This window comes from Microcaecilia unicolor, chromosome 2, assembly GCF_901765095.1.
Source record: "Microcaecilia unicolor chromosome 2, aMicUni1.1, whole genome shotgun sequence".
Classification (NCBI taxonomy): Eukaryota; Metazoa; Chordata; class Amphibia; order Gymnophiona; family Siphonopidae; genus Microcaecilia; species Microcaecilia unicolor.
In genome coordinates, this window is record NC_044032.1 from 661,395,767 (window position 1) to 661,423,215 (window position 27,449).

The window sequence follows — 27,449 nt, forward strand, 5'->3', positions numbered from 1 at the left end:
GGTTTCAGTAATCCATGTCCTCGGATGTGCTCTGTAATTTTGTTTTTAATAATAGTGTCTACCATTTTCCCCGGCACCGACATCAGACTCACCGGTCTATAATTTCTCGGATCTCCCCTGGAACCTTTTTTTAAAAATTGACATTACATTAGTCACCCTCCTATCTTCCGGTACCACGCTCGATTTTAAGGATAAATTACATATCTCTAACAGTTGCTCCGCAGGGTCATTTTTCAGTTCTATCAGTACTCTAGGATGAATACCATCTGGTCCAGGAGATTTGCTACTCTTCAGTTTGCTGAACTGCCCCATTACGTCCTCCAGGTTTACCGTGAAGTCAGTAAGTTTCTCCAACTCATCCGCTTGAAATACCATTTCCGACACCGGTATCCCACCCAAATCTTCCTCGGTGAAGACCGAAGCAAAGAATTCATTCAGTCTCTCCGGTACGTCTTTATCTTCCTTGATCTCCCCTTTTGCCCCTCGGTCATCCAGCGGCCCAACTGATTCTTTTGCCGGCTTTCTGCTTTTAATATACCGAAAAAATTTTTGCTGTGTTTTTTTGCCTCTAATGCTATCTTTTTTTCCGTAATCCCTCTTGGCCTTCTTTATTTATTTTATTTTTATTTGTAGCATTTGTATCCCACATTTTCCCACCAATTTGCAGGCTCAATGTGGCTTACTTTTGCCGTAGTGGCGATTGCCATTTCCGGTCAATAGGATTATAGATGGTATTACATTCAAGTGCGTACATACATGGTAGAAGAATACATTATGATATTGCTTAGGTATCAGCATTATGTTGTTGCATAGGTATCGACATTAGGGTAGAAGTGTTCGTGTTTGTTCAGTAAAAACAATGAGGTAGGTCAGTCGTGTAGTGAGAGGCATACAATGAGGTAGGTCAGTCATGTAGTGAGAGATCAGATCTGTCTTGTTCGTGTTCAGTCTTTATTGTGTATTAATTAGGATGGTTGTTTGTGGTATGCCTTCTTGAATAAGTCAGTTTTCAGTAGTCTTCGGAAGATGGTTAGATCTTGCATTGTTTTTATGGCCTTCGGAAGTGCATTCCATGTTTGCGTACAAATGTAGGAGAAGCTGGTTGCGTATGTGGACTTGTATTTTAGTCCTTTGCAATTGGGGTAGTGGAGGTTGAGGAATGTGCGTGCTGATCTTTTTGCGTTCCTAGCAGTTAGGTCTATAAGGTCTGTCATGTAGGCCGGGGCTTCCCTGTGTATAATTTTGTGGACCAGGGTGCAGACTTTGAACGCAATTCGTTCTTTTAATGGAAGCCAATGTAATTTTTCTCTTAGGGGTGTGGCACTTTCGTATTTTGCTTTCCCAAATATGAGTCTGGCTGCTGTGTTTTGAGCTGTTTGAAGCTTCTTAATGATTTGTTCTTTGCAGCCGGCATAAATGGCATTACAGTAGTCTAGGTGGCTTAGCACCATTGATTGTACCAGACTGCGGAATATTTCCCTTGGGAAGTAGGGTTTGATCCTTTTAAGTTTCCACATTGCGTAGAACATTTTCTTTGCTGTATTTTTCGCACGGTCTTCTAGTGTGAGATTGCGGTCGATTGTAACTCCCAGAATTTTAAGGCTGTCAGAGACCGGAAGAGTGTAATCTGGGGTGTTTATAGTATTGTGTTTATTTGAGTTGTATTGTGAAGATAAGATGAGACATTATGTCTTTTCTGCGTTTAGTTTTAATTGGAATGCGTTTGCCCATGAATTCATTATTTTTAGGCTGTGTTGGATTTCGTTTGTTATTTCGGTTAGATCATGTTTGAACGGGATATATATCGTGACATTTATCTGCGCCTTGCATTTGCTTTGACACTCCTTATGCTGCTTCTTGTTATTTTCAGACGGTTCCTTCTTCCATTTTCTGAAGGCGTTTATTTTAGCCCTAATAGCTTCCTTCACCTCACTTTTCAACCACGCCGGCTGTCTTTGGGACTTTCGTCTTTCTTTTCTAATTTGTGGAATAAGTTTGGCCTGGGCCTGCAGGATGGTATTTTTGAAAAGCGTCCATGCCCATTGTACAGTTTTTACCCTCTCAGTTGCCCCCCTAAGTTTTTTTTTAACTGTTCTTCTCATTTTATCATAGTCTCCTTTTTTAAAGTTAAACTGTAACGTATTTGACTTCCTGTGTGTAGATACTTCAAGGTTGATATCAAAACTGTTCATATTATGATCTCTGTTATCAAGCGGCCCCAGTACCATAACGTCCCTCACCAGATCATGCGCTCCACTAAGGACCAAGTCTAGAATTTTTCCTTCTCTCGTCGGCTCCTGCACCAGCTGCTCCATAAAGCTGTCCTTGATTTCAGGAATTGTACCTCTCTAGCGTGTCCCGATGTTACATTTACCCAGTCTATATTTGGATAATTGAAGTCACCCATTATTATCACATTGCCCATTTTGTTTGCGTCTCTGATTTCTTTTATCATTTCTGCGTCTACCTGCTCATCCTGGCGAGGTATAGGTGAGAAGGGAGTAAGCAGGAGCAGCAGGGACAGAATTTAAATGAAATGGGTATGGGGTTGGCTTGGAGCACACACCAAGATTATAAAATATCAGCAGAAGCACAGTCTTTGAGTCCTAAAGACAAAATGGAGTACAGTTGAGCACCTGCGGAGACCAGCACCAACATTAAGCGTCAACACGTTCCTCGATATTCGCGGAACCTATATCCACTCCAATTTGATTTGTTATTTAGTGCCAATAAAATATGCCAGAGCCTAAGTACTAGTAGTCATTCCTAATGGTACCAGTAGCAGGATTTGAACTCGCCAGCCCTGAATGATAAGTCAACTGTTCTAACCACTCGACTACCTCCTTTCTCAGTATCTCTCCACACTCGTCCTTCCCTACACCCCTTCCCGTGCACTCCGCTCCATGGATAAATCCTTCTTATCTGTTCCCTTCTCCACTACTGCCAACTCCAGACTTCGCGCCTTCTGTCTCGCTGCACCCTACGCCTGGAATAAACTTCCTGAGCCCCTATGTCTTGCCCCATCCTTGGCCACCTTTAAATCTAGACTGAAAGCCCACCTCTTTAACATTGCTTTTGACTCGTAACCACTTGTAACCACTCGCCTCCACCTACCCTCTTCTCCTCCTTCCTGTACACATTAATTGATTTGATTTGCTTACTTTATTTTTTGTCTATTAGATTGTAAGCTCTTTGCGCAGGGACTGTCTTTCTTCTATGTTTGTGCAGCGCTGCGTACGCCTTGTAGCGCTATAGAAATGCTAAATAGTAGTAGTAGTAGTCATTTACATAGCTCTGTTTGGAGGGCAGCATGTTCAGGTCAGAGGGTAAGTTTGCCATTTCTATATAGGCAGTGCCGTGGAGGGGAGACAGGGGCAGGAAATTCATGACTCACTGTGAAGAACCAGGTGGTATCTTGAGACATCTGTCACGTGCCTTTGACTCAACCTCCCTCTCACTTCTTCAGTACGGCAATCTTTACTACAGATGGTTCTCTTAGAGGCCTCTCAGAGAACAGCTCCCACAAAGCTTCAGTGTATGCTCAGTATACATTTTCCCCCACCCAACACACCCAGGAGACACGCAAAACAGTTGGGATTTCCCAAAACACACATTTCTCCATGGGACATGGGTCTGTGCTCCAAAGAAAAGTCTTTCTATCCCTCATGGCCTCACCTTCTGACTCTATAATTCTACATCGTATAGCCACGCTCATGGCTCCTCCCATTTTTCTGCCATGGTCACGCCCCTTTTCTGATGCATGCGCTACAATTTAGGCACACAGCTTTATATAGAATACGCCTAAATAGATGTGCCTGTAAATTATAATTACTGCCGATAATTGCTTCTTATTGGCCCAATTATCAGCACTGATTGCTCGTTATTCAGTTAAGGGGCCATATATAGAGTCCAGTGGATTAAGAACTGGTTAAAAAGAGAATAAGGTTAAATGGTAAGTAGTCTCTATGCAGAAGGGTAAATATTGGGCTTCACCATGGATCTCTTCTTTTTAACTTTTATAAATGATCTGGAAACAGGAATAATGAGTGAGATCATCAAATTTGCTGATGACACAAAGTTATTCAGTGCTCTTAAATCACAACAGAATTGTAAGAAATTCAAAGACAACCTTATGAGACGGCAGAGGACAAGTTCAAAGTGACGCACGTAGGGAACAGCAACCCAAACTAGGAAAGGGATCTAGGCGTCTTCGTTGATGATACGTTGAAACCTTCAGTGTGCGGCGGCGACAGCTAAGAAAGCAAATAGAATGTTAGGGAAGGAATGGAAAACAAAAATGAGGACGTTCTAATGCCTTTGTATCACTCCACTGTGTGACCGCACCTTGAATACTGTGTGCAATTCTGGTCAACGCATCTCAAAAAAAAAAAAAAAGAGTACAAGGTGACTAAAACAATAAAAGGAGTGGAACAACTCTATGAGGAAAGGTTAAAGAAGTTAGAGCTCTTCAGCTTGGAAAAGAGCTAAGGGAAGATATGAAGTGGAGTGGAATCGCTTTCTTACTGTTTCCTAGGGTATAAAGATAGGGGGTGTGCAATGAAGTTGCTAAGTAATATATTTAAACAAATTGGAGCAATGTCTTTGCTCTGAATGCATAAGCTCTATAATTTGTTACCAGTGAATGTGGTAAAAGCAGTTAGCATAGCAGGGTTTAAAAGAGGTTTGAACTAATTGAGTCCACTGCTCCTTTCTAGGATAAGCAGCCTAAAATCTATTTTACTCTTTTGGGATTTTGCCAGGTCCTTGTGACCTGGATTGGCCACTGTTCGAAACAGGATACTGGACTTTAGTCTGTCCCAGTGTAGCAATGTTTATGTATTTAACGTATATAGAAAAGATTGGGAATCTTTAATTTATAAGTATTGCATTTACATGCGTGTTGTGCTGTCTGAGACCCCAATATCTCTGCTGCCCACTTGCAGGTTTGACCCTGAGATTGGTTACTGGTGCCAGGTGACAGCCGAAGGTAAAACTCAGTGTACGGGAAGGAGCAAAGGCAGGAGGTTTCCTGAAATGGATCTGGAGGTAACAGCCTGTCTGCTCACACTCTGTAACCCTGAAGCGTTCCAAACAGGGATCCTCAATGCTGTCACCATCTGGGATGGACTTTTCCTTTCTCCGTTTTTGCCCTGTTTTGGCCTGCACTAAGCCAATAGCAACACCACGCTGTTCTATTGGGCCCTGTACTTCATTAGCCCCTCCCCCATCATGTCCAATATTACCTATACCTACTCAGCCCCCACCCTCTCACTGCCTGCACTAAGCCTAATGTCCCCCCGCTCCCCCCGTCCTATTGTGCCTGTACTTATTCATCCCCACCTTGTTCCCCCCCCCCCACTACTACCCCAGTCTGTCCTTTTATCACCTGTAATGACGTGATCCCTCGTCAGCCTATCAGTGTCTGTATTAAATCTCTAGTTACCCCTCACTCTGTCTTGCCTTTAGTGTCCTTTGTTCCTGTCCTGTACCCCATCCTGGCCTTGCAGGTGCTGAGAGCCTGTAGTAACCCTTTCCCCTCACCCCAATCTCTGTATTGGAAATCTCTTCAGAGGATTGAGGGGAGGGGGGTGAATGCAGAGCCTGATCTTTAATGGAACCAGGGAGTCAGTGGAACAAGTGTGGTGTTCCGGGTGAAAAGAAAAATGAAATGAAGACCAACCCTTTACGTGGTGAAGGTGTCAGTGGAGGAAAATCTACAGTGGGGTCAGTAGAAGGAATGTTTGTCTTCTCTAGCAGTTGAAAAAAGTCTTGCAGGGTGGTTCCCAAACGTTCTCTGGTGACGGTGCCCCCCCCCCTTCCATTCAACCTCTGCCCAACTTCTCTCCCATCAGGCCTCTGGTTACCTTCTCTCCCTCTGATATCCAGCTTCTGTCCACCTTCCCTCCCTTCTACCAGACTGTACCCGCCTTCTCTTCTCCTTACATCCTGCTTCTGGTCACCTTCTCTCCCCTCTTCTATCCAGCCTAAGCCCCCTGTATCCCCCACAATCCAGCATCTACCCACTCTCTTCCATCCAGCTTCTGCTCACCTTCCCTCCCCCCCTTCATCCGGTTTCTGCCCACCTTCACTCCCCCCTCCATCCAGCCTCTGCCCCCCTGATTCCTCCCATAATCTAGCATCTGCCTTCTATGCCCACCACCCACAAACCCCTGCCGCTGCTGCTTCTCTAGACTAGCAGCAGTGGCAAAGCAAGCTACAGCCACATGAAATAAGACTCTTCAGTTGCATGGCTGCCAATGGTGCCCTGGAACAGGAAGTGACATCCAAGGGGCAGAACCGTCAGCTATGTGTATGGAGAGTCCAGCCCCGTGGTGGCTGCAGCTTCATCTAGAGAAGCAGCAGCAGCTTGGGTGGCAGTGAGAGGGAGGTGGGGAAAATATGCCGTAACACCATTGTGAGTTTCCTACAGCGCCCTGGGGTGATGCAGTACACAGTTTGCGAACCGCTAGTCTTGCATATAATTTTCCTCTTTGATTTTTCTAGGACATTACTCCTGACTTTCTTCTGTTTTACTGCAGATGCTGAGACCCCAGGTACTCAATCTCTGTCTCTTGTTGTTTTCAACAGTCCCGATCTTATCTCTCAAGCCACTATCGAGAGCACAATGTTGATCTCTCCAAGCTCTTACACCGGCTAGGGCAGCCTTTACCGTCCTGGCTGCGGCAGGAACTGCAGAAAGTCAGATAGCCAGGGACAGGCTTAATGCGTCTCTCCTTGTGCCAGTGTGCAGGTTCCTCTGAAGACAGTCTCCTGCAATCCCCAGTCCACAGACCACTCCATGCTGACTTCCAGCATCTATTGTGTTACTCTGAGTCAGTTTCTCCAGTCACTACATGAAGAAGAACCTTCAAATTATATTTATAATAGATAATCTTTATTTTATACAATGCCTGCCTACAGTCTGCAAGAACCAGAGCTAGAAGTGGAGGAGCTGGCTGCACACCCAGAGGTCAGTGACGGATCATTTCTGACCATTAGTCATGATTATTCTGAGGGCGAAATCTAATTAAAAGGCAGATATTCAACCAGTCGTATCTTGGTAAACTTGACTAGACAACTCTGTCCAGATAACATTATCCACATACTTAACTCAACTCTTTGATAAGGTTTAGCTGGTCAATGAGGGAGGGGGATTTTACATGTTGACAGAGATCTACATAATTGTCTATTTGAATAAGTCATAGTAATATTATTTGCTCTGTGCATTTGAGATGTACACAGACACATCGGGGCAATTTTATAACTGTCTGCACTGGAAAACGTAGGCTAGTTTCAAATCACGCCCAAACGTAGCCCCACAAACATCTCTACAGTAAAGGTAACTGTGAACCAACAGCTGCACATTTTCATAAAAGTCCATTTCCATGAGTAAAGCACCATTGGACTTCAGAACCGACTCTGAATATTACCTGATCAGTCCATAGTGAAAGAGCACCTCCCACTGGCAGGGCTATATGTGGAGGAGGGAAGAGTGTTCCGAGGATGGAGTCAGGGCAGAGCTGGGATTTACCAGGCTACCACCAATGTTCAGCGGCATGATACCTGAATAACTAGCTGGTTAACTTAGGACAGTAAAAAACCGAGATCAACTGTGCAAGACTCCAGGAACCATTGTGAAATATCAGTTGTACTGGGGTAAATCCAAGTAGGTGGCAGTAAGGTCTCAGGCCCAAAATGGACGTGTGCCAATTTTTATTTTGCTGTACATCCATTTTTGGCCAAAAAAAAGAGGCCTTTTTTGCAGGTGCACTGAGAAATGGACCTGCGCGTGTCCAATCCACGCATCTACACCATTGCAGGCCATTTTTCAGTGCAATATTTATTTATTTATTACATTTGTACCCTGCACTTTCCCACACATGGAAGGCTCAATACGGCTTACATAGTAACAATAAAAAAGAATTACAAAGTCGTAAAAAGAATATACAATTTGTAGTAAACGTAATATTAATGTGGTTAACGGCTAAGTAACTTGTACTCTTGGGACGTGCAGTTCTCTGTATCAATATAGTAAAATGACCCATGTATTATATAAACCCCATAGTACTGACAAATTCACTAATGAGCATAGGCGCCTACACACGTCCGACGCGCATGAATTTGGAACTACCACCCATCTAAAGCATTTCCCCGCGCAGGAATTCCATTTTTTAATCATGTCCGCTAAGCACAGCAGAAAATATTTTTTATTTTCTATCACGTGATGCTAACTGGGCTACATGAGCTACAGAAGTAGCACAGCAACTGCAGCAGGAAGAGGTGACAGGAGACTACTGACAAACTTGGAGGGAGGGAGGCCTATTTTCAAAGCACTTAGACTTACAAAGCTACGTGGAGGGGCATTTTCCATATGACGTCTTAAGCCCCACTTTGGACGTTTGGCAAAAAAGCTCCAAAGTCTAAATAGCAAAGAAGAAAAACGTCTATCTTTTGTTTTCGAAAATAGAAGGTTTTGTGATTTGGACATTTTCTTTTTTGGTCCATTTTCGGAAAAAAAAAACCCCAAAAAACGTCCAAGTGCAAAATGCACAAAATCAAGCCATTGGGTTGTAGGAGGAACCAGCATTTACATAAGAACATAAGCACCGCCATACTGGGAAAAGACCAAGGGTCCATCAAGTCCAGCATCCTGTCTCCGACAGTGGCCAATCCAAGCCTCAAGAACCTGGCAAAAACCCCAAAACAAAATAAAATTTTAATTAATAATGTTCAATGGACTTTTCCTTCAGGAATCTGTCCAAACCCCCTTTAAACTCAGCAAGGCCAACTGCTTTCAGTACATTCTCCAGCAACGAGTTCCAGAGTCTAACTACGTGCTGAGTAAAGAAAAACTTTCTCCTATTTGTTTTAAATCTACCACATTCTAGCTTCATCTTATGTCCCCTGGTTCTATTATTGTTAGAAGTGTAAACAAACGCTTCACGTCTGTCCGCTCCATTCCACTCATTATCTTGTAGACGTCTATCATCACCCCTCAGCCGCCTCTTCTCCAAGCTGAAGAGCCCTAACCGTCTTAGCCTTTCCTCATAGGGAAGTCCTCCCATCCCTTTTACCATTTTCGTCCCCCTGACATCCCAGGAAAGCAATAGGGCACCCTAGGGGGCACTGTAGTGCATAAGTACATGAGTATTGCCATACGGGGAAAGACCAAAGGTCCATCACGCCCAGCATCCTGTTTCCAACAGTGGCCAATCCAGGTCACAAATACATGGCAAGATCCCAAAAAAGTACAAAACACTTTATACTGCTTATCCGAGAAATAGTGGATTTTCCCCAAGTCCATTTAATAACTGTTTATGGACTTTTCCTTTAGGAAGCCGGCCAAACCTTTTTAAAACTCCATTAAGCTAACCGCCTTTACCACATTCTCTGGCAATGAATTCCAGAGTTTAATTACACATTGAGTGAAGAAACATTTTCTCCGATTCGTTTTAAATTTACTACATTGTAGCTTCATCACATGCCCCCTAGTCCTAGTATTTTTGGAAAACGTGAACAGACGCTTCACATCTACCCGTTCAATTCCACTCATTATTTTATAGAACTCTATCATATCTCCCCTCAGCCACCTTTTCTCCAAGCTGAAGAGCCCTAGCTGCTTTACCCTTTCCTCATAGGGAAGTTGTCCCATCCCCTTTATCATTTTCGTTGCCCTTCTCTGCACATTTTCTAATTCCACTATATCTTTTTTGAGATACGGCGACCAGAACTGAACACAATATTCGAGGTGCAGTCGCACCATGGAGCGGTACAAAGGCATTATAACATCCTCATTTTTGTTTTCCATTCCTTTCCTAATAATACCTAACATTCTATTTGCTTTCTTAACCACAGCAGCACACTGAGCAGAAGGTTTCAACGTATCATCGACGACACCTAGATCCCTTTCTTGGTCCGTGGCTCCTAACATGGAACCTTGCATGATGTAGCTATAATTCGGGTTCCTCTTTCCCACATGCATCACTTTGCACTTGCTCACATTAAACGTCATCTGCCACTTAGATGCCCAGTCTCCCTGTCTCGTAAGGTCCTCTTGTAATTTTTCACAATCCTCCCACGATTTAACGACTTTGAATAACTTTGTGTCATCAGCAAATTTAGTTACCTCACTAGTCACTCCCAACTCTGGGTTATTTATAAATATGTTAAAAAGCAGCGGTCCCAGCACACACCCCTGGGGAATCCCACTAACTACCCTTCTCCATTGAAAATACTGACCATTTAACCCTACTCTCTGTTTTCTATCTTTTAACCAGTTTTTAATCCACAATAGAACACTACCTCCTATCCCATGACTCTCCAGTTTCCTCTGGAGTCTTTCATGAGGTCCTTTGTCAAACACCTTCTGAAAATCCAGATACACAATATCAACCGGCTCACCTTTATTCACATGTTTGTTCACCCCTTCAAAGAAATGCAGTAGATTGGTAGATTAGTGGACTTCATAAAATGCTGCAAGGTACACATCTGACCATTGCTCCCTTATCTTGTCTGCTGAGCCCCCCAAAACTCACTACCCCTAACTGTACACCACTACCATAGCCCTTATGGGTGAAGGGAACACCTATATGTGGGTACAGTGGGTTTCTGGTGAGTTTTGGAGGGCTCACAGTTTCCTCCACAAGTGTAACAGGTGGGGTGGAGGGGGGAGGTAGGAGCCTGGGTCCACCTGTCTGCAGTGCACTGCACCCAACACTAGACTAACTCCAGGGACCTGCATGCTGTTCTAACGGACCTGAGTATAACATCAGAGGCTGGCAAGTAATGTTCTTCATCACATTTTTGGGAGGTGGGAGGAGCTTAGTGACCATGGGGGAAATAAGGGGAGGTCATCCCTGATTCCCTCCAGTGGTCATCTGGTTATTTAGGGCATCTTTTTGTGCATTATTTGTTATAAAACAGATCTAGCTGAAAATGTCTTAGTTTTAGTCCTGGACGGTTTTGTTTTCTTCCATTATAGGGGAAAGGGAATGGGGCTTGATATACCGCCTTTCTGTGGTTTTTGTAACTACATTCAAAGCGGTTTACATAGTATATACAGGTACTTATTTGTACCTGGGGCAATGGAGGGTTAAGTGACTTGACCAGAGTCACAATGGCTGAAAAACGTCTGTCCCAGGAACGCCCAAGTCCCACCCTGAACACTACTACTACTACTTAACATTTCTAGAGCGCTACTAGGGTTACGCAGCGCTGTACAAAATAAACAAAAAAGGACGGTCCCTGCTCAAAGGAGCTTACAATCTAAAGAACGAAATGTCAAGTTGGGGCAGTCTAGATTTCTTGGGTAGAGGTGTAGAGGTTAGGTGCCGAAGGCGACCTTGAAGAGGTGGGCTTTAAGCAGAGATTTGAAGATGGGCAGGGAGGGGGCCTGGCGAATGGGCTCGGGGAGTTTGTTCCATGCGTGGGGTGAGGCGAGGCAGAAAGGGCGGAGCCTGGAGTTGGGAGAAGGGTACTGAAAGGAGGGATTTGTCTTGAGAACGGAGGTTACGGGTAGGAACGTATGGGGAGATGAGGGTTGAGAGGTAAGGAGGGGCTGCAGATCGAGTACATTTGTAGGTTAGTAGCAGAAGCTTGAATTGAATGCGGTAACTGATCGGAAGCCAATGAAGTGACTTGAGGAGAGGGGTGATATGAGTGTATCGGTTCAGGCGGAAGATAAGACGTGCAGCAGCGTTCTGAACGGACTGAAGGGGGGATAGGTGGCTAAGTGGGAGACCAGTGAGGAGTAGGTTGCAGTAGTCAAGGCGAGAGGTAACGAGAGAGTGGATGAGAGTTCGGGTGGTGTGCTCAGAGAGGAAAGGACACGCCCCTGTCTATACTTATTGCTATGATTTCTGAACATGTGGCATCATTAAAGGACAGACTTTTAAATGCCCAGTTGGGTATATATGCTAGAAAGATGGCGACCTGATCGGACGCCTAGTCGGGACCTCTGCGGAGGATCACTGTGATCTACTGGAGATCGCGATCAGAGTAAACCCGTTGCACACGGGGACGTGGAATACGTCCACTGGGTGAGATCGCCTGCTCGGGAGCAGCGAAGGAGGATCGCAAGGTGCGAGCCGAGAACCGAGAACAATGCGGGAGGGTGACTCGCAGTGACCTGAGATCTGAGGCCACGAGGCAATCAACTACCCGACTCTGTGGATCGGCACTCCAGCCGAGCATCCAACTGAGTCAGAGACCCTGAGCTGCGGCGATCGACCGGAGAACGGCCGAGAAGTGGGGGCCAAGATCTGAGGCCACGAGGCAATCAACTGCCCGAGGATCGGCACTCCAGCCGAGCATCCAACTGAGTCAGAGGCCCTGAGCTGCGGCGATCGACCGGAGAACGGCCGAGAAGTGGGGGCCGAGCGCAGCCACTCATCTATCTAGGGGCCCGACTGGTCCGAGACCAGAGAGAGGTCCAGTGGCCGGACGGAAGTCCAGCCGCGCCAAGGCCGCACCAGGTCGGCTGACTGGGCGACCAGAGATTGATGGCGGCTGTCTGAGCGACATGCCCATGGCCCGAGTAGAGACGCAGGATTGCCACCCGGCCGTTCGGCGACACGAGCGGCGGGACCGGCTGAGACGCGGCACCACAGTGAACCCGGGCACTCACCAGAGCATCGAGCCGCAGGTCATCCAGGCACATCGGAAATACCAGCAACCCGTGGATCCCTAAACCGGAGGCACTGCCGAGGATGATGAGGCCAGGCTGGGTGAGATCCTGTTGACTGAATGTGTGCACTGGAGACCAGATGAGAGCTGCTGTCACGGCTGCTAGGCCGCATTTGACTTTGCCTGCTTGCTTCTGACTTTGTGATACAGCCTTTGCCTACTAGGGACCCCTCATGCTGTTTTGCCTCTGGGCTTCGCTTCTAAATACCTTACTTGCTTTCTTCTGACTTTGTAATACAGCCTTTACCTGCTTGCTTTTGCTTTTTGCAATACTGCCTTCAAACGCACACTGGAAGCGCCTCATACTGTTTGGCTTCTAAGCTTTGCTTCCAAATGCCTTACCTCTATTTGCTGTAAACACCAGTACTACAATTAACTACTACCCTATTACCTAAATGCCAGCTTAAACGGCTTGCCATGTTCGGATTACAAACTAGCATCATCAGTAGGAGCTGTTGCCAAGTTTAATGGCAAATGCAGGCTGGCCTTGCTTTGAATTGTTGCCAAGCTTTGAATTGTTACCAAACTTAAATGTATATTTAAGCTTTATCTCGCTTTGAATTGTAGCCAAGCTCAAACGCAAATGTAGACGTTACCTCGCTTTGAACTGCCAAGCTTAAATGCAAATGTAAGCTTAATTCGCATGAATGTAAACCAGCTAAATGTATGCCACAACGCCTTAGACATAGAGATGAATACCAGTAAAACACTCCTAATCATCCATTGTCTCTCCCTACTCTTACACACAAACACAACCTACAACCCAGATAACAACAACCCCATTACCCACAATTCACACAGCATTCACATATACACAATGCCCACCCTAAAGAACATCCATAACAACTCACTCACAATACACCAATCCTATGTACAAACTATCAACAACCCACCAAACCAAAGACATAATAAATAACCAAAAGGAATAATCTCCGGATATGAATACCACTGACAAAAAGAGGAAAACAACAACAACAAATTCAACCACCGAAGAAACAGACAACTAATAAAAATAAATACATCGAACCCCCCCCCCCCCCCCCCCCCCCCCCACGGAACCATACCACTCAATCCAACTAGGATACATCAACGCAAGATCAGCAGTAAGCAACTCAGTAGACATACGAGACTGGATTACCACAGATAACTTAGACCTTCTATTTATCACAGAAACCTGGTTCCATAGCCCCACAGACCCCGCCATCCTAGAAACATGCCCACCAGATTACAAAATCACCCACTGGACAAGAAAAAGAAAAAAGAGAGGAGGCGGAATAGCTATTATTCAGAAACCCGAATTCACCATCACAATCACGGGTGAATCTACCTCACCACAACTTGAAATTGCATCGACAAGAATTAATCATCCAAACCTAATAGGACACCTTAACACAATCCTATTCTCCAGGCCACCAGGAAAATGGCAAGACTCCCAAACACAACTCATGGACTTCATCTCGAACTCCTGCGTATCTGCCTCAAACATCCTTATACTAGGAGACATCAACCTACACCTAGAAGATGACACCTCACCAAGCACACGAGAATGCAAAGAATTCCTAAAACTCTGTCCCCTGCAAACACCCAACACGCAACCAACACACAAAAAAGGACACACACTAGATATCATAACAAACAAATTCGAACCGGACTCAACTATCATACTCACTGACACAAGATGGACACCTACATTATGGTCAGACCACTATAAAGCAAATGTCTCTCTCTGCTGGCGAAAAACACACATAAACACAATCAATAAACATGAGCGAACAACATACACAACGAGAGGAAAAATAGACCCCACAATATTCTGGCAACAGATCTACCAGAACAAATGGTCAACAAACGCTGACACCATCCAATTCCTCCAAGAATGGGACGATTTATGTACAACAACATTAGACAAAATCGCCCCAATCCAAACCAGAACATCACACAGGAAAAAAGCAAACCCATGGTTCACCGAAGAGCTGAAAAAACTTAAAACACAAGTCAGGAAACTAGAATGAGAATGGAACAAAAAGAGAGATGAACAAACACTAAACGCCTGGAAATTACTCCAGAGAAAATACAAATACACCATAAAACAGACCAAAAGACTACATTACAAAACAATAATAGGACCAAACTACAAAGACACACATAAACTCTTCAACCTTGTGAACAAACTGCTAGACACCACACCAGTCACAAACAACGGCAAAGATATACCAGACGTTGCCAACCTTGCGAAATACTTCAAAGAAAAAATAATACAACTGCGACTCAAAATACCCGCTAGCCCTATTGAGTACGCCACACTTTTAGATTGTCTAGATCCAGAAGAAGGAACATACCCAGCAGACAGAACCTGGACCGAATTCGAAATACTATCAGAAGACCTCATCTCTGAAACTCTCAAAAGATATGCCAAATCCCATTGCAAACTAGACATATGCCCAAATAACCTCATGAAATCTGCTCCTCAACAATTCATAATAGACCTAATGAACCATGTAAACTTCATGCTACAAAACGGAATCTTCCCAAAAGAAAAAGGAAAAATCTTACTCACCCCAATTCCCAAAGATACAAAGAAAAGCACGAGCGAAATAACCAACTACAGGCCAGTAGCATCCATACCACTAATAACCAAAATAACCGAAGGAATGATAACTAAACAACTCACAAACTTTCTAAACAAACACTCAATAGTGCATGATGCCCAATCAGGATTCAGGTCGAATCATAGCACAGAAACAGTATTAGTCACCCTTATGACTAAATTTAAACAAATAATTGCGACTGGCAACAATATACCCTCCTACAATTTGACATGTCAAGTGCCTTCGATATGGTTGATCACGGAATCCTGCTACACATACTTGAATCTTTGGCATTGGAGGAAATGTCCTGAACTGGTTCAAGGGGTTCCTAACCCTACGTTCGTATCAAGTCACATCACAGTCAACCACGTCTAAGGCATGGACACCTGAATGCGGAGTACCACAAGGATCACCCCTCTCACCAACCATTTTCAACCTAATGATGATCCCCCTGGCTAAACTCCTATCAAACCATAACCTCAACCCATATATACTGTATATACGCTGATGATGTTACAATATACATCCCTTTCATACAAGACATCAACGAAATCTTCAATGAAATCAATCAAAGCCTACATATCATGACCACATGGGCAGATGCATTTTGTCTGAAATTAAATGCAGAAAAAACTCAATGCCTGATACTCACCTCCCAATACAACACAAAGGAATTTACCGCTATAAACACACCAAACCTAAACCTTCCAATCTCAGATACGCTAAAAATCCTTGGAGTCACTATCGACCGCCACCTAACGCTCGAAACTCACGCAAACAACATAACTAAAAAGATGTTCTACTGCTTGTGGAAATTGAAAAGGATAAGACCATTCTTCCCAAGATCCGTCTTTCGCAGCCTAGTGCAATCCCTCGTACTCAGCCATCTGGATTACTGCAACTCACTATACGCAGGTTGCAAAGAGCAAATACTGAGGAAACTTCAAACAGCCCAGAATACAGCAGCCAGACTCATCTTCGGAAAACCAAAATATGAAAGTGCAAAGCCATTACGAGAGAAACTACACTGGCTACCACTCAAGGAACGCGTCACTTTTAAAGTATGCACATTAGTCCACAAAATCATTCACGGCGAAGCCCCAGCCTACATGTCTGAGTTAATAGACTTACCACCCAAAAACGCCAAAAGATCATCTCGAACTTTCCTCGACCTTCACTTCCCCAATTGCAAGGGCCTGAAATACAAGACGCTACACTCGTCAACCTTCTCTCACATAAGCACGCAGTTTTGGAATACACTGCCACGCAACTTAAGAACGATCCACGAACAAGCTTCCTTCCGCAAATTATTGAAGACCCATCTTTTTGAAAAAATCTACGGAAAAAGCCAAAACACATAAAGTCCACACTCACTGTTCACTAATGCATCATACATCCACTTCTGCAATCTCATCCCCGTAATCTCACATCACTCATACCTCCACTCAGAGAAATATGTATACCATATGTCTTCATGCCTTAATATTGCCCTTTAAGCCTCCCATTGTCCCCTTCCAATGTTTCAATGTCTATGTTCCATCGTTATATTCCTTAACGTTATTTCGACTGTCTCGCTTAACTCTACACAATGTAATCCATAACCAAGTTGTAACAAATTGTATTTCCATCATTCATATTATATTGTAAGCCACACTGAACCCGCAAAAAAGTGGGAAAATGTGGGATACAAATGCAATAAATAAATAAATAAATAAAATCTGAGATTTGTTAAAGGTTTCAGACATATCCATCTATTTGCTCCCATGATGTAACTGTTTCTATTATTCTGTCTCACCACATTGAACCTAACTTTGCTTGGGATAATGTGTGATATAAATATTTCTTTAAAAATCTTTTATCCTCCACCTTTTAAGCAGTGGTGTAGCTACGTGGGGCCATGGGGGTCTGGGCCCCCCCCCCCCAATTTCCTCTGGGCCTTGTCCAGCACCGGTCTCCGGCACAACCGCATTGCCTGCCCTGCTCTCTCTTCCCCCTCACGTCCTGTACGCTCCAGGAGCATGGTCAGTTTCACTAAAAGGAGCATACAGGACGTGAGGGGGAAGAGAGAGCAGGGCAGGAAACGTGGGGGGCAGCAGAACAAAATGTTCCACCCCACCTCGGACTCTGGCCCCCTCCTACTGCGAAGTCTGGCTACGCCTCTGCATTTAAGACATTGCCTATCCATCTGGATGGTAATAGCACAAGGGAAGCAAGTTTGGTTCAGTGAAGACTAACTCAAAATAACCTGTTCCTTAGATGGGCTGTAGTATTACCATATTGAAAATGCGTCCATACCATGCCTCTGAGTTTATGTTGCACTAATAAGTTAAATGATTAACTGACTTCTTGAAAGTATTATATAAACTTTGGATGCATGACTAGAGACACAAACATACACTTATTTATTCAATATTACAATTCCTCATGAACAGCCACAAAACAACCTTTAAGGGTGGATAGTGTTCCTTTTATTATTGACCAGCTAGAAATAAAAGTTTTCAGTTTTGGCACAGTGTAAGTCAGCACAAGAGCAAAATATAAGAAAACCAATGGACTACATTAGGGGATTATATCCCATTAGTTATGCTTAAACAAAAAAGATCTGTATGAAACAAAATATTTATTTTGACTTACAAAACCACTTGTCCCTGAAACATGCCTAAAAGCAGAATAATCCATTTCTGTATCTAAAATATAAACTTCTACAAAACAGATGAAGATGTGATTCTATGTACCCCAATGAAAGGAGAGTTTAATTCTACTTCCATTTAATTTCAATGTATTCCATCTTTATAACACCAGACATCCCAAGGCAGATTACAACAGTTAAGATGAGCCCATCAGGAAACACGATACCTCACTGAAAGTTGACCATCTGTATTGTATAGAAAAATGAGCTCAAAATGCAGAGTTTATAATTGCTGTTTCTACCAGCTACAATATTTTTTTAGTGATATTCAATTTTTATTTCATTATATTTATATCTAGATATGGGAAGCTTTCAAGTAAATTAAAATGCTGTCAAATTTAAAAAAAAAATTCTCCTCCAACTTTTAAGGCACTGCCTATCCAACTGAAACAGCTTTAGACGTGTTACAGATGGACCGGCATAGGCAGTCCCTTATTGCTAATAATCTTTTGCTATTGTTTTCAATGGGTTTGCTATTGTTTTGGGTTTACTAAAATGGCAGCAAGCTCCACCTACTGGCTTCAGCTCATATAATGGATTAGATAGGTTCACCCCGTCTCCTGTTTTCTTCAACCTCCTTGGTACTGTCTCCTGTTCTCAATCTAACCTCCTTGGCTCTTTCAGCTCAGCCCATCCTTCCTGTGACTAAAGCCTTCCTATTGGCTGGATTGTACCACAGCCTCTGCACCAGGGGCGTAGCCAGACTACAGATTTTGGGTGGGCCTAGGCAAGAAGTGGGTGGGCATCAAGTGTTCTCCCCCCCCCCCCCCCCCCACCTAAAAAAAAATCTCAGCAGGTGGGAAAACGCTTCCTTCCACCTTTTCAGTCTGCAGCAGGCACGTGCAGAAAACAGAGCATGAGCAGGTGCCGGTATCATGGAGAGTACTGTTTTCATTACCATCAAGGGGAAGTCTTCAGCTGGCTGAGCTTGGGATCCCCACCAACTACCACCAAATGTGTGCTACTGGGGTGGGCCTGAGCCCTAAGTTGGTGGGCCCTGGCCCACCCAGGCCCACCTGTGGCTATGCCACTGCTCTGCACTGGAAAGGAGGGGGGGACCGGAGAACTGAAATGGGCTAAACTCTGAAAATATCTACACACTTTACAAATTTTGAGAATCCAGACAGTTGGCAATTATAGTCTTCTGAATCCTAAACACATCTGACAGGACCCCCCTAAACTTTTAGAGATTCAATGTATCCACTGATAGCCCTGCAAGATGGGATTACTCCTCTGCACCAATCGTGCTTTCTTCTCTGTTGCTGACAAGGGAAGGGACCAATTGAATGAAAGGTAAAACAGCATGTGATAGGGCAGAGCTGGGCTGGGCTGAGGATTTGGAGAATCCCTTGAATGCTCTGACTGCTCTCCACTGCCCAATATGGCTATTCTTATGTTCTTAAAAATAAAACACCTTTTACCGGCAGCAGTAAAAGGGGGCCTTAGCTTTCGGCAAGCCTGCATGCCGATGGCACCACAGAGCCCCTTGTACTGCCATTTGATAGAAGGATTCCTAAGAGCTCAAAAAGCATCAAACAAACACAAAAAAGTGGGATTGCATTTGAAAGGAACGATGACATTGGAATCAGGGGCATAATTATACTGTGATAAAGTCACATCCAGGATAGTTGGGTTAAGGCAGTGTCAGCTTGAAATACAAGTCCCAGAAGGCATTGCAGGCAAGGCGCCAGGGGGTGAGATGAAGAACCCGGACTGGACTCCTAGCTGCCATAGGGGAAGACATGGGTGTAAGCTGGCAGGTCGTGTAGATTGGCTGCCACTAGGGGGAAAGAGAGATAGGAAACCCTGTGTGCAGTAGCTCATCATTAGTCTAATGCTTAACTCAGCTGGTATGGGTGTGGGGGAAGCTAATAAGTAGAGAATGATTGGTTGTGGTAGCAGAAGCCAGGGATTGATTAGGCAGGTGGGAAGGAGTCCCAGGGAGGAGAGAAGCAGTTGCAGGCTGAAAATCCTTGGGTAAGAGAGGTCCCTAAAGTACTGAAGCAGGCTGAAATCCCTTGGGTGTGAGGAAGTCCTAAAAGTATTTGCAGGCTGAAAATCCTTTGGTAAGGGAGGTCCCTAAAGTATTGAATTTACCAGTGAAGCTGATGCAGGGTGAAATCCCTTGGGTATGAGGAGTCCCTAAAGTATTGAACTCTCCTGAAGGTAAAGAGAGTAGAAGGTAGAAACTGCTGCTTTGGGATTTAACTGTGATGATGAACTGAAAGAACTGCTTCTATTTGGAATTGAACTACTGTTTATTGTGCTCTGGATAAAGAGCCCAGACTGGAGCTGACTGTGAGCCTGTATTGAATCCTGGTATGTGCTGATAGCCTACTGCTTAAAGGGGACTATTTACCACACACTTTCAGGTGGCTTGTATGTGCTTAAGATTGAAGGTGAATGCTGATGTTGAAACTGTGTATCAGGTCTACTAGAAACCTGCATGGAATAAAGTCTTTAAGATTGAAGTTGCGGGTGGACATTTATTTCTTGACTGTACCAGGAGGAGATTGTTCTATCCTTGGCTGCACCTAGAGGTACCTGGTTACAATACACATGTAATAATAATAATATGGTTATAAAAACAATGCATTACAAAGAATACACAATAACTTTAGATTTGTAAAGAAATGTGCTACAGAAAGCATAATACATATTCATACGAAAAGTATATCAATGAAAAATCTAGAAACAGGCAAAAGCAATCGAATAAAGACTGATGTAAAAAAAAGGTTAACAATGGAGCCAGTCAACAAAGTTAAAGTAAATACGACTGAAATATCAAAAACATACCTAGAAAAAATGTGTGTCACTGACAAACCGAGGTGGAGACACTGATCACGAAACAAACCTTGGATTACTCATATCAGACAAATCATCTCTCAGTAATGCAGGCTGCACCATATGACATGCTCTGAACCATACAACCTTTACTGAAACTTATTTTCGAAACAGAAAGACGTCCAAAGAGTGCCATAAAGCACCATTTGGACAGAATTCTTCTCAGAATATCCAAATCAGTATTTTCAAGACCCGTTTTGCAGACATTTATCTATTCATTTGGTCTGCAATGTGTCCAGCGTGTTGGTGACATTTCGAAGGCGAGATTAGGGTGGGTTTAGGGCGTGCCTAACACTTGGACATTTTACAACCATAATGGATCAAAACCAAAATGTCTAGGGTGAAAACGTCAACGTTTTGGTGTAGACCTGTTTTTATAATGAATAAGGGAGAAAAAGATGCCTTAAATCACCACTGGAGGGAATTAGGGATGACCCCCCCCCCCCCCCCCATTACTCCCCTACTGGTCGCTGACCCCCTCCCACCCTCAAAAAATGTGAATAAAAATAGTACTCAGCAGCCTCAGATGTTATAGCCAGCTCCATTCGTACAGGTCCCGGGAGTAGTGTAGTGGTGAATGCAGTGTACTGTAGATAGGTGGACCCAGGCCCATATCTACCCCTACCTGTTACACTTGTGGTGGAAACTGTGGGCTCTCCAAACCTGACCAGAAACCCACTGTACCCACATATAGATGCCCTCTTCAACCACAAGGGCTATTCATAGTGGGTTTTTGAGGGATCAGTAGACAAGTTAAGGCAGCAACAGTGAGATGTGTACCTGGAAGAATTTATATGAAGTCCACATGCCCCCTAGGGTGCCCCATTGCTCTCCTGAGATGTCTGGGGGACCAGTCTGCTAAAATTGCTGGCCCCTCCTACATCCTTATAGCGAGTTATGGCATAAAAAACGTATTCATTGTAATGACTGTTTTGCATACATTTGCATTTAAAACAGATTATTCATTTTGAATGCACTGTGCATTTATTTATCGACAGAAAATGTATTTGCATATACGAACATTACTTTTTTATGGTGTTAGTTGCTATTTTCTAAGTTTTGATGCATGATAATTCATTTTCACAGGAATAGAAATAGGCATTTTAGGTTGTTTTTATTTTCTCTCAAAGGCATCATGTGATTTCACCTTTCCCCCCTCCTTTCTTCACATTTGCAGTGTCTCAAAGTGATGCCATCAGTAGGACATACGTCCACAGATCAGTCGGAGCTAACTTCTTTGGGAAAGAAGAAAGAGCAGGAGGCCTGAGGAAGGAGCAGAGAGAGACTCACATTACAGAGACTGTGCTAAGCCCAGTTTAACTGATTGAAAGTGCTTTCTGAGTCCTGAGATCATGGAACAACCAGCTGTGTTAATGCACTCAAACTCTGGATGTACTGTCTTACCTGTGACAGTAAAATCCAGTGTGAATTAGCGGTCGTGTGTATTTTTCTTTTGCTTTTGAAAAAGAAGTAATTACTGTATCCAACGACCATGAACCTTACTGATTAAATATCCCTGAAGGTATGATTTTAAGTGAATTAATTTAGTTTCCCTATTAAAATCATTTTAGAAGGGCTTGGAAGATATTTACTTATGTAAATAATGAACTTACTACATCTGTAAAAAGCTCAGCAAATCTGAGTAACTGTTTAAACATGTGTGTCTGGAACATAAACACCATTCAATCTTTAAAACATTTATCCAAATCCAAATAAAAAAATTAACATTAATTTCACCAGTATGAAACCAAAAGAATGTATGTATAAATTAAACAACAAAGGGGACAAGGGAAATCTCTGTGGGACTCAAGACACATTGTTCCCACTGTATGTCAAGTCGACAGACATTCTAACTTTATATCACCTACAAAATAAAAAAAAACATAAAACCAGGACCTCACTATACCAGAGATCCCAGTGGGATTCAAAATCTGTAGAAGAGTATCAAAATCAACTAAATAAAAAGTGCTTGATAAATCAAACTGAAGGAGCAATACTTTAAACCATATAAAGATCACTAAATCAAATCATGCCTCAGAGGTTAGATGGAAACCCTGATTGTGAAGAATGCAGGATATCCTGCTGTTTCAAATAACCTGACAGTTGAGCAGCAACATCCCCTTCCATTGATTTTACAGGCGGCTGTGTAGAGTTGATGTATAAGTTCATTTCTTAGTTTCTGACTAGTGCGTTTGATTGATTTTACAAAAAGTGGTATTGATGCAATCGGCCTATTAACCCTACCAGTTCCCTAGAATTTTTCACAATTGGTGTTACAATTTTGTGGGAGATATTGCTGAAGGGTTGGAAAGAAAGGTTTGCCTTTTTGTAGATGACACGAAAATAGCCAGTAGGATACTCTGAAGGGAGTAGAAACAATGAGAAGGGATCTCCAAACATTAGAAGAATGGTCGAGGGTCTGGCAGTTAAATTTTAATCTCTATAGCCAAATGCTGGGTTAATTAATTGATCAGTTTCTATAGTAGAGAAACTAAACAACTATCCTATTATTGAGACTAGAATAAACTACTGATGAGGACTGAATATATGTTCTTTGGAACCAAACCTTTCTGCATTTTGGATTTGTGGACTTTCTAATGTTTAGTGACTAGACTCACATGGAAGCCCAGCAGAAAAAAAAAGCATTGAGCATATCAGACTGAGGAATGTGATACCTCTTGAGAATTATACACCATAGCACCTTAAGATAAGTACCTCCCTCTACCAGTTTTGTACCTTTTTGCTTCTGGTATATATGAACTTAAAAACTTGTTGCAACTGGTTGGTAAGGCTGGAGTAAGGTGCTATAAAGTGGGAAACGTGTTATTATAACTACTCAAGACTCTGGTCTGTGTAATGCACCCATCACACATATATTTTTTATATTTCTTTATTGTATATTATTTATTTCTACAGATTTGTTTGAATTTATTGTTTTTGCTATTTTTGTATTTAATAATCATTTTTGAGGTTTCTGGAGTTGTTTAGTTAAACTTTAATGCCAAGAAGTGTAGAGTGATGCACTTGGGGTGCAGAAATTCAAAAGAGAGATACCAGATAGGAGGGGAGAAATTAGTAAACTCAACTCAGGAGAGACACCTTGGGCTGTTGGTGTCAGAGGATAGGAAGGTGAAAAACAATGTGACAAGGCAACGGCCATGGCCAGAAGGATGCTAGGCTGCATAGAGAGGGACATAACCAGCAGAAGAAAGGAGGTGTTGATGCCCCTCTACAAGTCGTTGGTAAGGCCCCACTTGGACTATTGTGTTCAGTTTTGGAGGCCGTATCTTGCTAAAGATGTAAAAAGACTGGAAGCGGTGCAAAGAAAAGCTACAAAAATGGTTTGGGATTTGCGTTCCAAACCGTACGAGGAGAGACTTGCCGACCTGAACATGTATACCTTGGAGGAAAGGAGAAACGGGTGACATGATACAGACGTTCAAATATTTGAAAGGTATTAATCTGGAAACAAACCTTCTCCGGAGATGGGAAGGTGGTAGAACATTCTTCCTGACATCATTCCTTAATCTGCCCCCTTTCAACCTCAATTCATGTCCTCTAGTCCTAGCACCTTCCCGTCTCTGGAAAAGGTTTGTTTGCGGATTAATACTTTTCAAATATTTGAACATCAGTATCATATCACCCCTGTTTCTCCTTTCTTCCAGGGTTTACTTGTTCAGGTCAGCAAGTCTCTCCTTGTACATCTAGCTATGCAAACCCCATTACATTTTTGTTACTTTTCTTTGAACCACTTCAAGTCTTTTTACTACTACTACTATAAATCATTTCTATAGCACTACCAGTCGTACGCAGCGCTTCACAATTGAACATGAAGAAAAAAGACAGTCCCTGCTCAAAAGAGCTTATAATCTAAATCAGGACAGACAAACAGGACCAATAATGATAAGGGTAGGACAGACAGGACACATAAGGAAAGGGACTATTGAAGAGAGGAAGACAAGATAAAGGTTACGAGCAAGTGACAAGTTAGGAGTCAAAAGCAGCATCAAACAGGTAGGCCTTTAGCCCCGGATTTGAAGGCGACCAGGAATGAAGCTAGACGTAATGGCTCAGGAAGCCCATTCCAGGCATAAGGTGTGGTGAGACAAAAGGAGCGGAGTCTTGAGTTGGTGATGGAGGAGATGGGTGCAATTAGGAGAGATTTGCCTAGGGAACGGAGTTCCTGGGAGGGAGTGTAGGGAGAGATAAGGGTGGAGAGGTAGTGAGGGGCTGCAGAGTGAATGCATTTATAAGTCAATAAGAGGAGCTTGAATTTTATACGGAAACGGATAGGGAGCCAGTGAAGTGACTTCAGGAGAGGGCTGATATGGGCATAACGACTTTTACATCCTTAGTAAGATACGGCCTCCAAAACTGAACACAATACTCCAAGTGGGGCCTCACCAATGACCTGTAGAGGGGCATCAATTAAGTGGAATGAGGTTAAAATGAACTTGTCAGTTCCTATTCCATGTTGCTACTTGTGAGTTCAATAGGAAATAAGGCTCCCATATTAAAGACTAGCTAGGAGAATATCAGCCAAGCTTCTTGTTTCTTACAGAAACTTGGATGCAGTTGGAAGAAGATCCCACAATAGAGCCTTATGTCCACCTGGTTTTAAAATGGTATCATTACCTAGAAAGGGAAAACGAGAAGGAGGGGTTGCATTATGCTATAAATATTTTTAAGGTGAGTCTGACAGACTCAATTAGTAACTCTGAGTTGGAGATATTTTCATATAAGTGATATTACTCTATCCAGTTTATTGTATATTAACGAGAGCCTTGAATCAAATAGATTGAAAATTCTGCAGGAAGCAAAACACTCCTTGGAATCACTGTGGATTGAAATTCCATGTGCAAAGGGGAAAAGGATAGTGATAGGAGTGTACTACCGTCCGCCTGGCCAGGACGAACAGACGGATGCGGAAATGTTAAAGGAAATCAGGGACGCAAACAAACTGGGCAACACAATAATAATGGGGGATTTCAATTACCCGCATATAGACTGGGTTAATGTAACATCTGTACACGCAAGGGACATAGGATTTCTTGATGAAATCAAGGACAGCTTCATGGAACAGCTAGTTCAGGAGCCGACAAGAGAAGGAAAAATACTAGACTTAGTCCTTAGTGGTGCTCATGATCTAGTGCAGGGGGTAACGATACGAGGGCCGCTTGATAACAGTGATCATAATATGATCGGTTTTGATATTGGCATTGAAGGAAGTGAAACTAGGAAATCAAGTACGCTAGCGTTTAACTATAGAAAAGGTGATTACGACAAAATGAGAAAAATGGTGAAAAAAAGACTGAAAGGAGCAGCTCGCAGAGTAAAAAACTTGCATCAGGCGTGGATGCTGTTTAAAAACACCATCCTGGAGGTTCAGGACAAATATATTCCACGTATTAGGAAAAAGGGAAAAAAGACTAAACGTCAGCCGGCGTGGCTAAACAGTAAGATAAAGGAAATCATTAGAGCCAAAAAACAATCCTTCAGAAAGTGGAGAAGAGAACCAACTGAAAGTAACAGGATAGATCATAAGGAATGCCAAGCCAAATGCAAAGCGGAGATAAGGAGGGCAAAAAAGGACTTTGAGAAGAAATTAGCGTTGGAAGCAAAAATACATAGTAAAAACTTTTTTAGATACATTAAAAGCAGGAAACCGGCCAAAGAGTCGGTTGGGCCGCTGGACGAAAATGGTGTTAAAGGGGCGATCAAGGAGGACAAAGCCGTAGCGGAGAAATTAAATGAATTCTTTGCTTCGGTCTTCACCGAGGAGGATTTGGGGGGGACACCGGTGCCGGAAAGAATATTTGAAGCGGGGGAGTCGGAGAAACTAAACAAATTCTCTGTAACCTTGGAGGATGTAATGGGTCAGTTCAGCAAGCTGAAGAGTAGTAAATCACCGGGACCTGATGGTATTCATCCCAGAGTATTAATAGAACTAAAAAATGAACTTGCGGAGCTACTGTTAGAAATATGCAATCTGTCCCTAAAATCGAGTGTAATACCGGAAGACTGGAGGGTAGCCAATGTTACTCCGATTTTTAAGAAAGGTTCCAGAGGAGATCCGGGAAATTATAGACCGGTGAGTCTGACGTCGGTGCCGGGCAAGATGGTGGAGGCTATTATTAAGAATAAAATTGCAGAGCATATACAAAAACATGGACTGATGAGACAAAGTCAGCACGGATTTAGTGAAGGGAAGTCTTGCCTCACCAATCTAATGCATTTTTTTGAGGGGGTAAGCAAACATGTGGACAATGGGGAGCCGGTTGATATTGTATATCTGGATTTTCAGAAGGCGTTTGACAAAGTGCCGCACGAAAGACTCCTGAAGAAATTGCAGAGTCATGGAATCGGAGGTAGGGTATTATTATGGATTAAGAACTGGTTGAAAGATAGGAAGCAGAGAGTAGGATTGCGTGGCCAGTATTCTCAGTGGAGGAGGGTAGTTAGTGGGGTCCCGCAGGGGTCTGTGCTGGGTCCGTTGCTTTTTAATGTATTTATAAATGACCTAGAGATGGGAATAACTAGTGAGGTAATTAAATTCGCCGATGACACAAAATTATTCAGGGTCGTCAAGTCGCAGGAGGAATGTGAACGATTACAGGAGGACCTTGCGAGACTGGGAGAATGGG

The 27,449-nt window shown here is 43.3% G+C and overlaps 1 protein-coding gene and 1 long non-coding RNA gene across 2 annotated transcripts in view; one reads left to right on the plus strand and one right to left on the minus strand.

Annotated features, from left to right (window-relative positions):
* Positions 1 to 22,060, plus strand: part of NDST4 (N-deacetylase and N-sulfotransferase 4) — a 250,009-nt gene extending 227,949 nt beyond the window's left edge. The window contains 3 exon segments of the mRNA XM_030191802.1: positions 4,944 to 5,046; positions 6,505 to 6,554; positions 21,983 to 22,060. Of these exon segments, the coding sequence (XP_030047662.1) occupies positions 4,944 to 5,046; positions 6,505 to 6,546 (145 nt within the window). The 3' untranslated portion in view covers positions 6,547 to 6,554; positions 21,983 to 22,060.
* LOC115461755 lies at positions 18,505 to 21,239 on the minus strand. The gene is made up of 3 exons (XR_003940762.1): positions 20,465 to 21,239; positions 18,978 to 18,983; positions 18,505 to 18,684 (listed from the first exon to the last, which is right to left on the minus strand). It is a non-coding gene; the product is annotated as an uncharacterized LOC115461755 (long non-coding RNA).
* Positions 22,061 to 27,449: the final 5,389 nt, after the last annotated feature.